Source organism: Neopsephotus bourkii, unplaced genomic scaffold (assembly GCF_033783945.1).
Source record: "Neopsephotus bourkii isolate Nb327-2 ecotype Australia unplaced genomic scaffold, CSIRO-AGI_Nbou_v1 NB_1433, whole genome shotgun sequence".
NCBI lineage: Eukaryota > Metazoa > Chordata > Aves > Psittaciformes > Psittacidae > Neopsephotus > Neopsephotus bourkii.
In genome coordinates this window covers 4,442,783-4,455,665 of record NW_026901910.1, presented here as the reverse complement: position 1 = coordinate 4,455,665, position 12,883 = coordinate 4,442,783, and the positions used below count along the sequence as shown (strand labels likewise).

The 12,883-nt window shown below is 52.6% G+C and overlaps 1 protein-coding gene across 6 annotated transcripts in view; it reads right to left on the bottom strand.

Moving 5' to 3' along the window:
• The window catches only part of NECTIN1 (nectin cell adhesion molecule 1), a 115,758-nt gene that overhangs the window by 32,403 nt on the left and 70,472 nt on the right, over positions 1–12,883 (bottom strand). For 4 of the 6 annotated variants that reach the window (XR_009727723.1, XM_061368539.1, XM_061368538.1 and 1 more), the window contains one exon: positions 12,159–12,310. Coding sequence is in view for 5 of the 6 variants with exons in the window: in XM_061368539.1 (XP_061224523.1) it covers positions 12,159–12,310 (152 nt within the window). In the remaining variant the exon portion in view is untranslated. Of the gene's footprint in view, positions 1–3,538; positions 4,142–12,158; positions 12,311–12,883 lie in introns of those variants that run through there. The other 2 variants (XM_061368540.1, XM_061368542.1) reach the window with 1 other exon arrangement.

The following is a 12,883-nucleotide window of genomic DNA, read 5'->3' as shown; positions in this document are numbered from 1 at the left end:
CTTCCCTCGCAGCCCTAGGGACCACCAGGAGGCAGATTGTCCCTGCAGGATGAGTACGGCACCGTCTCCATCACTCCGCTCCCCTGCAGAACCTCCCAGGATACACATGGTCTTGGATTTGGCATCTCTACTGAGCCCACCCTTGCATTCGAGTAGAAACAGGTACCACTTTCTTCGTGACGCTGCTGGAAAACCTGATCTAATTTCCTTCCATGACCCCCTCAGAGCAATTCAACCCAGCGAAGGGAGTGATGCTATTACTGGATCAAAACAGCTCTCGGATGCAACATCAATCTGATTTTTTTCGTGCACGCTTCTTTTTTCTTCTACCTTGCTTCAGTTTAATGGGTAATCATTTGGCTAATTACCACCCCAAGAGTCTCTAGGCCAATTAGCTGACCTTGCAAGGGACAGCAAGAAGCAAATCACTGCACAGAGGTGGCACTTCTCTATGGCTGTGCGGATAATTGCACCAACGCAGTTAACGCTGAAGGATGAAGAGGAATGCACTGCTGAACCTTGAGCTACCTGAACCTTGCAGGGTACCTCACTGTTGTGCAATACTGTCTAAGGATCTTCCAGTCCAGGTTTGCCCACGTTCTGGGTGAGAAATAACCATCTGACCCCCTTTCTGAACCATTCTGAGCTAAATGGCTGAGCTCTTTGCTATGCTTGCGCTGGTGGGAAGCGAGAAGTGTGATGTGGCAGAAAGAGAACTGTATATAGGCTTGTCGTGGTTTAACCCCAGCTGGCAACTAAGCACCACACAACACCTGGAAGCACCATATTGCTTTGTTATCTCCTCTCCTTTCTCTCAGGCCCACTGTTTTTCTGAGCTACGTGGACTGTGTATGGATGGGCAATGAAGAAGCCAAGGAGGCTACGTATCACAAAATGACACCTCTAAGTGCAAGGCTAACAGCTACCAAAGCGTATTTCTTCGAGCTCCTTGTTCATAGTTCCTGCAAGCCATACGTTATCTCAGGAGCATTCACACCGGCCCCTTCTCTCCCAGCTCTGTCTGCTTCATTTGCAAGGCTTTGTACCTTTGGTCTTTAGGAGACAGCTTCACTGTGGGCTGGGACCCTGGGGAGATGTGGAGTCAGTACAATGTGAACTTGCCAATGAGCTCAGTGGTCCCTGCCTGCGACTGGTGCAGAACATGAAAGAATCCCTGCTGGACCCTATGGGCTTTATAAAGGGTTGTTTTCTTCCCAACCCATTTCCTCGTGGAGCGCATCTGTCCTGGGGGATATGCGCAGAGGAGGGGCTGTGCCACTGGTTTCCACTCTGCGCTTGGTCATGGACCACGAGGAGTTTGATGTTGGCGATGTTGTCCCAACCCTTTTTAGATCCTTGTTGTGAAATTCAGATCTAAAGGATGATTCACTTGAGAAACGGACTTTGTGGAGAATCATCTCTGACCCACAAACGGCGCGGGCTCTGAAGCACATCCCTTGTTACATTAAAGTAAGCTGTGGCGGCTAAGGTACAGTGCTCAGCAGTGCTGCTCTGTCCTGATCCAGATTATAAATTCAATCCCAAGAGATCCCGAGGGAATGTCTGTCTGCCCTGCTTTGAGTGGACATAAAGCAGCCTTCCTGTGGCATTTGGCTGCTCTGCCAGAAGCCAGGAAGCCTGAAGGGCTGGCAGGAACAGCAGAAAGATTACAGGGTAACAATTGGATTTCCCATTCCCTCACACCGCTAACGCAATAAGAGCAAGCTACAAAGTGGGGACGGCTCAGGCTGAGCCTCGGTTGTCTGGACCAAGCACCACACGCAAAGGAAAGCATTGGAGGCTGCCTGGATGAGAGATCTGACCTTCACTCATCCGCGTGGGTCTCACTCTCCACCCTCCCTTTTGCAGCAGGGTAACTACTGGATGCTATGGAACAAAACCCAGCGGGTAAGGCAGGAGGAGAATTAGTCCTGCTATTTTTAGATGTGCATGATAACACAGCTCAGAAAACTGGGGATTTCTTTTCAAACAAAACATTTATTTGTACATCAACTTAAAAAAAAAAAATAAAAATTAAAACAACCCACAAGAAGGAAAATAAGCCCCAACCCAGTGAACCTGATCTGGATATGGTCAGTGTCAGAGGGGCCCTGAAGTCTGGAATCCCACTCACCCACAGAGCAGCGATAGCAGCAATCCAAGCCTCCCCATCACAACACAGTGGCTCAGGGGAAGGAGGACAAGATCAATACCCCAGGCTCACTCAATCCTGCCCTGTCTACCAAGGCTCTGCTTAGGAGAGGGATGTGATATTGAGAAAGTGGCAATCAATGCAGACTAAGCAATGGATCTAAAGGCTGGGGTTGTTGCTAGGAGAGTTAAAGTACCCCCGTGCTCTGAAACCCCCTCCTCAGAAAGAAGTGTAAACACATGACGGTTAAGTCTTAGTGGTATAATAAAACTTAGGGGCCTGATCCCGTGCTGAAGCCCTCCAAGACACTGGATGGTACACTGGGAGATCTGCCCTGCCAGGGCCAGGCAGTGGGGTTGTGGAAGAAGCAAAGTGGTATCAGTTGGTCCCCTTCCCCAGGCGATGTGTGTGCACGACCATAGGGCCAGAGTTAACTGCTCTGTGGCTGGTACGAGCAACAACAACAGCAACAAGAACAAAAAGAGCCAGTTTTTCTCTGAGCCATCACAGGGGGGAAAATGTCAGCAATAAATACTCCTTTCCTTTCGTTTAAAAGAACACTCAAACAAAGACGGAAAATGAAAAGCCAGGAAATAATAAATTGCAGGAGGAAAATGGCAGCTGTTTCCCTGCCCTGCTATCAGCCCATGCACCTGGGGTTTGTTCTAGGGCTTTTTCTCCCCCCCTTGCTTCTAATTCTCCTGTTTCCCTTTGGAGTCATTAGAAACGGGGAGTGGATCTCCCCAGGCATGCAGTGGGCAACGGGATACCCAGACCCCACTGAAAACAAAGAGATGAGGGGACAAAAGTCAATCCGTTCACCTTATAATGGCACCTACGTTTCCATCGCCATAATCTTTCCTGGCCTCTGTCCTTCTACGGACAGCCCACCTGACCCCCTCCCAAGGTTCAAAAACAACAAAGAAGACAACATACAAACAAATTCCAGTGTTTCAGGGGTGCGGAAGTGGGAGGAGGAACCTCGGGGAGGGAAGCGGGGCCGAAGGGCACTCTGAGACATGAAGACACAAACAAGAGTGTAATATACAGGCTGGGCAACAGTCGTTAAAGCAAATAGTAACACCTAAGCCACCGACCAATACGAACACCACAGAAGGGGGATGAAAAAGTCATCGAGGGAAATTAAAAAGCAAAACCAAAGAAACGGAGAAAAATAATTACCCGACCTCCCACCTCCCTCCTGCCCGCTCCCCACCCCCCAAAAAATGACCTGTAAGCAAAGCTGCCCTCCCCCTGCTGGCAGCATCCAACGTCTCTGCTTGAGCGCCTGGGGCAGGCGTGCGTGTGCAGGGGGGTGAGCACTGTGCGTGCCCCCGGCAGGGATGCAGGGCAGCGGGAGGGCATCACTCGTGGTGCGTGTGTATGGATGTGGATGCGTGTTACATGTGTGTGTGTGTGTGTGTGTGTGGAGCGATGCGGTGCCGAGCTACACGTACCACTCCTTTTTGGAAATAAAGGATCCGTCGTTCTGTGAGACCATGTTCTCCGCGATGTCGAGCTGCTCCGGGTCGTATTGGAAGCCGAGTGTCCTTTCGTCATAAGGTTCGGGGTGCGCCTCCCCTTCGTCTACCGTGAAGTAAGGCCGCTTAGCATCCTCCTCGTATTTATTGGGGCCACCCAGCTTGCGCTCGCCTCCTGCATCCTCATCCTCATCTTCATACGTGCTGCCGCCCAGCGGGCCCGGCTTTTTCTCGTCGTCTGAGTCGTCGGGGTACTGGAGGTTTTGGGCCATGGGGGGGTGATGCTGCGGGATGCCGGCCTTGCTGTAGCCATTGCCGTACACGTGCTTCTTTGTGCTGTAGTCACCCTTGAAGGTGTGACGCCGGCGCCGGAGTACCACAAAGAGCACCACGGCCACCACCAGGACCAGCGAGACTCCTCCCACTATGCCCCCAATCACCGGTGTGGGGATGTTCGGCTGCACCATGGATTTGCGATCATCGATTGGAGACGGGGTGTAGGGAAATTCTGGGTAGGAAAAGACAGATGGAAGGGGGAACAGTGTCAAACCATGCGGAAACGCGCCCTCCCTCCATGCTTTCATTGCCATTTTTGTGGGGTGAGGGGGTGGGAAGATGAGGGTAAGGAACAGGGAAGGGAAAAAGTAGGGAGAGGGGAAGAGGGAACAGCGCACGGGAGCTCTGCTTAGCAAGGGGAACGCAGCGTGCTGTGCCAAGCTCGCCAAAGCCTCATGCAGGAACAGGCTGGAAGCAGTGTTTCCCTTCCCACCCCACCTGGTTTCTCCAGACGAGCTCAGATCCCACAAGCCCAGTGCCTTGAGTCCAGACGCTTGCCATTTTACTGGGTGAATCTCAGGTCCAGTTTACCAGAGCACACCGACAGCCCCAGAGTGCTCCTGCTGGGGAGCAAGACCCAGACCCCCATTCCACAGTGGGCAGGGAGCTTCCACGGCTGCTCCTATAGGATGCCAGGCCCCTTCTTAGCATCCCAGCTTGTCTGACCCCAACCAGTGCAGGTCAGGCCAGAAGGCAGCAGCACTTTGTGACCTGCCGTCCCATCCGCCCTACAAGTGATGTGCTCAAGGGCATGGCTGGCTCCTGGACCCACTTCCTGCCCTGGCTGTACCCTGCAGCACAGGGGCACAGCCCTCCCACTGTTTCTGTTCCTTCTGCTACCGCTGTGGCCAGCTGAATGCCACTGCTTATGCTAATCTTGTTCCTACAGTTACCCTGACCTATTTAAAACAGCCATAAATCACTCAGAGAATGGAAAGCCATCACAAAGCAACTCTTCTCTTTCAGTTCAACACCTACACTCGGGCACAGATAAAAGTTTGATCCAGGACTTACATCAATCTTCCTAACACTCTCTGGGCACAGTTACAGCCCCTGGCCAAACTCAGCTTTCACATACTGCCTGTTGAGCATCTCTGTCTGTGGGGCATTAAGAACCAAATGGCTCTCTTGGTACTTTGCCCCCTGGCAGCCTTGCCCTCCCACACCACGCTCAGACCCCTCACCCTGCTGTTTTCCACCCCCAAGGCCTCTCTGCACTCCTTGTTTGCTGCTCTGGAGCCTCACATTTTAACCTGGCAGCCCAGGAGAGGCGCAGAACAGCTAGCAATCTCATCACACCCTCCCATAACAGCAGCCGGGATAGGGCGATGCAGAAAGAAGGGCTCAAAGGCAGCACATTTAAAAGGGATATGAGGCAGAGCCTGCTTCTTGCCCCCTCTTCATGTACCTGTGGGTCTGCCTGCTGCTGGAAGTCACTTTCCTGCCTTAGAACAAGCAGGAGCAGGGCAGGGAGTGGGTTTCCCTTTAGCACAGCTTAGCCCAGCTGCTGAAGGAAGAGGGTAGAACAGAGCATCCCCAGGGTAGAGGCAGCTCCTGAAAACAGCTGCAGGGTTTGGACAAGGGGACTGAATTCGAGCAATTGCTGGCCCGGTCCTTGTGGCAGAAACGTTTTGCTTGTGCCTGAGAGCTGTTTCATGCCTGCCTTTCCTGAGACATCATCGTCCCAACAACAGCATCTTGGTTTCTGCAGCGCTGGCTTGCCTCGAGCAGAGCCTCACGAGCCCGAAACCACACACAGAGCAGCACACTGGGCAGAAAGAGCTGGAAGACAGGCAGATGGAGGGGCTCCCTGCTGTAGTCAGAATGAGGAGCAAGACACTGTGCAGGCAGGAGCCAGCATCCCTGTCCCAAGACAGCCTTCAGAGCAGGAGCGAGGGCATGTCTTTCAGCACGGGGCTGGTTTCTGGAAAGCCAAAGCCCCACGTTGCATCAACAACACATGGCTTGTCACAGCCAGCTGGTTCATACAAAACCTCTCTGCAGAGACAGTAAGAAATGTCACGTCCATCCCCTGGTAACCCTGGCTGCTGAGGGCTCAGCTTCAACCGCACGAGCATCCATACGGCTCTTCCTACCCTCACCCAGGCCTCTTGGCCATCACAGCCTCATCCACCCCACAGCTCCAGTCTGAAGCCTCGTCCTACCCAGAGCAATGGGACCCAGCCGTGGTGTGCATGTCCCTGAAGCCACACTGATCCCCCCTCTCTGCCTCCCAGCGCTGGAGCACAGACAGATCTGAGAGCAGAAATCTGCGCACGATTTCAAAGGGAGCTTGGCCCACTTTCCTATTAAAAGCCTCATTAAGAGCCCAGCCTGGACGCGGGAAGCAAAAGGACGAATGTTTTTCTACCTATTTTTTTCCCTGCCCTTTGTGCTGCCCACCCCTGAGATAGCACTCTCCTACATGCCACCCCCCCGCCACTGCCAATGCCGCGGACATGAGCACTAACACGCTGCTGTGTTGGATTTCACACGTTGTGCAGGGAACGAACTATTTTCTGCTCGGATCCCATCCCCATCCTCCTCGCAGTGGCCCAGTTCCCATGCCAGAGAAAACAAAACCAAACTGTGGGAAGAGAGGGAGAACAAAGACGGGGAAGATCGCAAGGGAGCAGCCGAAACCATCCCCTCCCTACCCACATCACTCCCTTCCCGCTCGTCCACCCACCGCACACCCCCGGAGCCTGGAAAACCGAGTGGGGATGCGGATGAAGAGGGGGAACGTGGTAGAAGGGTACCGAGAGGAGGAGGAGGGAGGACCGGCTGCTCGACACCGCCGCTGGATGGCGGTACAGACCGCGCTGCCTCCGCAGCCCATCGCCGTGGCCGCTGGGCTGCAGCGAGCGGCCAGGCTGGGCTAAGCCGGTAAGGGATGGGGGTCCCCGGCTTGGGGGCAGTGTTTTTGCCTCGCAACAAGGCGCAGCCTCCTGCTATGGTTCGACACCCAGGTAACGTGAACTGATGGACGGCTGCTCCTTCATCAGTTAGAGGTTACCCAGGTAACTGGAAACGAGCGACCTGGGACAGGTCCGGTTCTCAGCGGGTGCTGCTTCACACAGAGCCGCTGCTGTCAGCCCCACAAAGGCGCATTTACCCCTCTGCCCACCCAGCTTCGTGCCTGGGGTGCACAAGAGAGCCTGGGGGGAGAGGGCAAAGTGTGGGAAAAAGGATCCCCCTTTTTGTGCCCGAGGGGTGCGTGAAATCTCTGGAAAGCAGCGCGCAGCCTGAGCGTGCCGGGGGCCCCATGTGAGAAATCCATTAGGAAGAGCCTGCAGAGAATTAAAGCCGCTGTGAAAAGCGGGCCGGAGAAACAGGAGACAGCAGAGCAGAGGGAGGGGGAACAAGCCAGGCTTTAATGCCAGCATAAAGAGCCTCCTCCTTCTCCTGCTCCCCCCCCCCATAAAAGAGGGAGTGCTGTGTGAATAGGAATTAGAGCAGCAACACTATCTGCCCGCTGCCCAGCTCTGCCAGCTGTTGCATTCAGCCCTGCTTCCTGTCCCCATGCCAGGACGGGGGCCAAGCCCACAGGTTCTCCTTATCCCTCCATGCAAGGCTCCGAGCATCCCCCTGCCCCGGCTCCTACTTGCTGCCATCAGCACCCAGTGACAAAGCAGGCCTTCCCCATCACAACGTACATGGTTTAAAAGCCACATCTTTCTCCTAATGGCCGGTTTCCAGTGAGAATGAGACGCATGCAAATCGTCCTGCCTGTCCATCATCCTGCCTTATCTACTGCTTTTTGAACCTGCTGGCCAATTTCGGCGCTGTCTGACAGAAGAATGAGCCCGAATTATCCTATCATAAAGCTCTTGGAGAGAGTTGAAGTGGGATCCTTGGTACAGGTGCGAGCTAAACCTCATTAGACATCAGAGAACCCATGGGGACAAGAGGCTGCTCCCAAGGGCAGGAAGGGCCCAGATCAGAAAAACCTTATTTTTAGACATCAAGTAATTCTTCTAGGATATGCAGATCCACAGGAAACCAGCTTTCAAAAGCCCTTCTGCTTATCACACTGCTTAGATACTTGAAAAGATACCATTTCCCGTGGACACATTGCTTCTTGAAGTTACGTTTCCATCCTTCTTCCTTCAATCATAAGCGCCAAGGAAAAACCCAGCACCAGCCGAGGCTCTCACTGTAGCCATGGGCATTGAGGACAACGCCAAACTCCATAAGAAATCACTTTCTTGACATGTATCAGCCCAAGCTGCTCCTGGTGTGAAGCTCTTCCAAAGGAAGACTCTGGATTGGATTTCCTCCTGCCTTGCAAAACCAAACTCCCACTGCAATGGGAAGCATAGCCAAGGTGAACAGCGGCTTCGGGAACCTTAATTCCAATGGGGCTTCCCAGTTCCTAGCTGGTCTCAGCAAACACAGCAGTGATCATGTGTGGTTCGTTAGGAGACAGCTTGCTGATGGCAAAGCTTCCCTTGCCGCTCCAGTCCATGCCAAATCATCCCAGGGCTGCAATGCGAGAAACCTGTAGTGCTATCTTCTTCCCTTCGCCAATGCGTGCCCATCGCTGGCTTCAAGGCACCCTGCTTTTCCTCTCCCTACCTGGGGTTTCTGTTCTCCCATGGAGCAGGGTTATGGGGAGAGGAGGCAGTGGGGATGGAAAAACCACTGGCAGCTCATCCAGAAGTTGAGCAGCTGCCGCTGGCACTTCAGAGCGTGACGGCTTTCAGGCCAGATGCCAAACGTGTCTTAGGTTCTAATCTCTCTGTCAGGTCACCTATCGCTTGTCAATCAAGCGCTGCTCCCCCAGGGGCCTGTTGGCACAGATGCCATCAGACAGGATGCAGCAGACCATCCTACTGCCATCCAAAGATCAGCATCAGCCAGACCCCCAGGCTTGCTCCTCTGTAGCCCCTGGCCCTGTGTCCTCCCATATAAAGCAGCCACGAGCAAACACTTGCTGGTGCAGCATCTGGCCTTCGGGTGCACTTGCATTTAATGCTCCCCAGAACGAGCATCCTCTTCAGGACCGCATGGCAGAGAGCTCCAGCGAGCCCCACGGGCTGTTTGCAGTGACCTTGCTGGGATGAGATCACTGGTGGTGTGCAAATAACTCCCTGATGCGAGCCAAGCAAAGGGGGGGGGGCATCACCCCCTGCCTGCATGTTGCACATCCAAGGCCAAGGCTGCAAAGCTTGGCCCAGGGCAGGGAACAGCACAGAGTGTCCATAAGCCTGCTGTATCCTGGAAGAAAGAACCCCTTCCTGGCCTTGGGAAGCAGGTGGGAGCCTCTCTTAACCTCTTTCTCCTTGGGCTTCCTCTGGCTAAAGCCAGTACACAAGTGCATGAACATCCCCCTGCAGACACACAGATGTATATGTCCACACATGCACTGCCACACACAAGCCCATAGAGCGAAGCACATGTTGCTTAATACATGCATATTCATACATGCCAATGTGATGCTCTTGCACCCTGCATGCACACGTGACTGCAGGCCTGCAGGTCTGGGAGGCCCGTTTGCATGCCAGGATACAGACTGGGGTCACACATATGTGTATGTACATGATGTACGTGCATGTGTGTGCAGGGACAGCCATGCAGGTTATAACCACAGCCTTTTAGAAGTCACCTAACCGCCTGCAATAAGTAGTTATGTGTCGCACTACGTGGCTTGGCTGCATCTGACAAAGGTCCTGCAAGGCAGGAGAAGCTATTATGGGAACAGATTGCTGGAATAAATATTAGTTTCCCTCTTATCAATCTCCTCAATGTGCTATAACCCTAATAGCAGTGCTCAGCCTTCTCCCTGCCAGCAAATCGCCCTCCCCAGGAAGGGGCTGAACTATCCCTGCACTCCTATCTGGAGCCCTCTTGGGAGGAAGGATGCTGTGTGGCAGGAGGGGGGGGTCTGTACCCAGGGAGACAGGAGGGGGGAAAGCTGCTGCAGGGTTTTTCTCTGCATCAGCCTTCTGTTTTTATTCCTCCCAAGGCTGGCTGCTCCCTAGATTGAACTCCATTTATTGCATGCAGCTCTTGAAAGAGGTTTCGTGGTCCACTGACAATCCCTAAATTGCCTGCAAGACCCAAACAAATGTACCTGTAATAGCTGAGCGAGGATGGCTGAGCCCTCCCCAGCACTGGCCTAATCGGTCCTTAGGGAGAGCTGGATAAACATATTCAGATCCCATGAATTATTAAAGGCGTTTCTTTATGTGGTGGAGGCCTGGCCTGACAGATTGCCTGGTAATCCCTCCTAGCCAGGCAGCTGCGGGAGTGCCCTTCCTTCCCTCTCATTTAACCTCAAACCCATAACCCGCTCCTTTGGGAATAAACTGAGATTACAGGCAGGCAGACATCAACCCAACGTCATTCCCCCAAACCCCTGCCCGTCCCCTCTTCCCTTGCCAGCACTGCACCGATAGAGCATGAGAAGGATGCTCTACCACTCCCCTTAAGAAACACCAGGAAGGGAGACACTTCCTAAAGCCCAGAGGAGGAACCCACAGCTCTTGTCCCTAAAGGAGAGCCCATGCCCATGCAGGCAAGTCAGGCTGCGATGCTATTGTGCTGAGACAGATAAGATGCTGGCAGGTGGCAGAAGGAAATATGAGGACAAGGCTGTATGTGATGTTTCAGAACGCGTGCCCTGACACTGCAAGAGACAGAAGTGGAGAAGAGAAATGGAAAATGAGTCATGGTGAAGAGAGCCCATTCCTCTATGTCTTCTGCAATACCCATCCCACCTCCTCCTCTGCCACTGGGGACTGAGGTAGGAGGCTTGTTCCCCCCAGTTCTTGCTTCCAATGTGACTCAAGGTGCTTGGTACTGTGTGGGATTGTTTTCTATTGCTGATGGGAAGCACGTCTGATAGTTTGTACCAGGCACTTGTCCCAGAAACAGAGCGCTTTTGGTGGCAACTGCCATTAAATGGCTAGTGAATGGATTCTGACCTTCTCCCCGGCTTCGGGTGGTTGGGCAGGGATGGAAAGGGTGCTGTGCCACATCTGTCCTCAACAAAGAGCTGTGCTCTTCTCGTGCCTTTCACTGGCTAATGAAATACCCCCCAGAGAAAAGCAGACACCAGCAGGCAAGGATCCAGGACAGGAGGTGTGAATTAAAGCCTTGCTACAGTTGATAATGATCATAAATAAATACTTGGTAATTAGCATCTAATTAGCACATCCCATCCACTGACCTCCAAGCACTTGGATAGAAGAAGATTAGCCTTATTTACCCATGTTGCAGAAGAGGTGGAGAAGGTGCCAAACACAGTGTTATTGCTAATTTCAGGAGGTCACCTGCCCAGGCCTCTTTATGCTTGCCCAGCACTTACCACTATAGAGAGTGGGCAAAGAGAGCCAGCAGCCCATTTCATCACTCCCAGGTCAGACAGCTCCTCCAGGACTGGGATGGCTCAAGGAGGTGGCCTGCTACCAGGTCTGATGCCTCAGGCACCTTTCCTGTATTTCCCATGCGTTGGGAAGACCCCAGTGGTCCTCATTCCCCATCCGGTTTGCAGGCACCAATGCTGTCTGTGGTATCTGCAAGATGCAGGATGCTCCGATACCGCATGGTCCCTGCTGTGAGCCCAGCTGGAAAAGTGGCCACGTGCCTTGGGTTTGTGCTGCCTGCCCACCTTGTCTGCATCCCATGATGTTACTGCTTTCTGCAACTCAAGCGCTACTCACAGCTCCTTGGTAACGTGTGGCAGTCAGATGAGCAAGTGCACAGACCAACCTGGCCTTGGAAGGAGCATTGCCTAACATCAGAAACACCAAACATCATCCTCAACAACCGCCTCACCCGTCTCATGCTTTACTGCCTCAGCGGTAGTCCATATCCTCATCCTGCTCCTTCTTCTACCTTCTAACAAATGTCTCCCTGTTGTGCCTTCGCTTCTAACTTATCCAATAATCTCTCTGATTCCAAAGCAGAAGACAAGGGGGGAATAAATTGAATGTAGCTTGGTTTAAGAAAGGAAAAGACAACAAGTGGAAAGGAGAAAAAATCCAAGCCAAAACCAGTGCAAAACCAGGACAAAGCAAAGAACTTCACTGCTCCCGTCCCATCGTGAAACTTCCACCCCTAGGAGGGGACACTGGTGGTTAAGGCAGACATTAAGGAGACATAACTGGTAGCTGTCAGCCACTCGTACCCTTCTCTCCCCACCTCCTCTTCTGTCTTTCAAAGCACACCAAGTGTTTTCCTACCTGTGACATTGACTTCCACCAACCCCGACCGGGTACCGATGGCGTTGGAGGCCTCACAGACATAGGTGCCAGCCACACTGTAGGAGACGGGCCCTTTGAAGTAGATGGTGTTGTTCTGGATTTCCACGCTCCCTGGCAGAGTCCCATTTGGCCTGGAGGAAACAAAGAGGGTAAAATCCATTGAATGATGAGAATCAGGTTCTTTATATGGATTGTTTGGGGTTTTGTTTCCCCCTTCCTCTGTGATTACAAGGGAGATTGAACGTATCTGGGTCACCTTCAACCCTGACTCTGCATTTGATGGGATACAAAGGAATGGGACACCAACCTGGCCCTGTTTTACTCCAGTTTCCTGCCCATGGAAGTCTCCTGGGCAGCTTATCAGCCAGTGCTAATTGCAACTCAGTAAAGCAGTGCTGATTTAGAGCCCTGCCACCTATGACCTGCCCATGTCAGAATAGGTGTGAAACCAGCACAATGCAGACCCAGATCTAGAGATACACAGAATGAATGAACAAAAGGAGGCAGAAAATAAAACCAACCCCCCTGTGTGTTAGGAAAAGACACACATGGCCTGGTTATTCTTAATTACTGAAGCAAAGTAAAGTAATTACTTCTCTTAGGCAATTAAAAATTACTCAAGTCATTCTTTCCCCTCCTCCCACCAAAGATGTGCACATATTGTCAGCAATTTGTAAGAAACAAAAGGGAATAATGGGGGTATA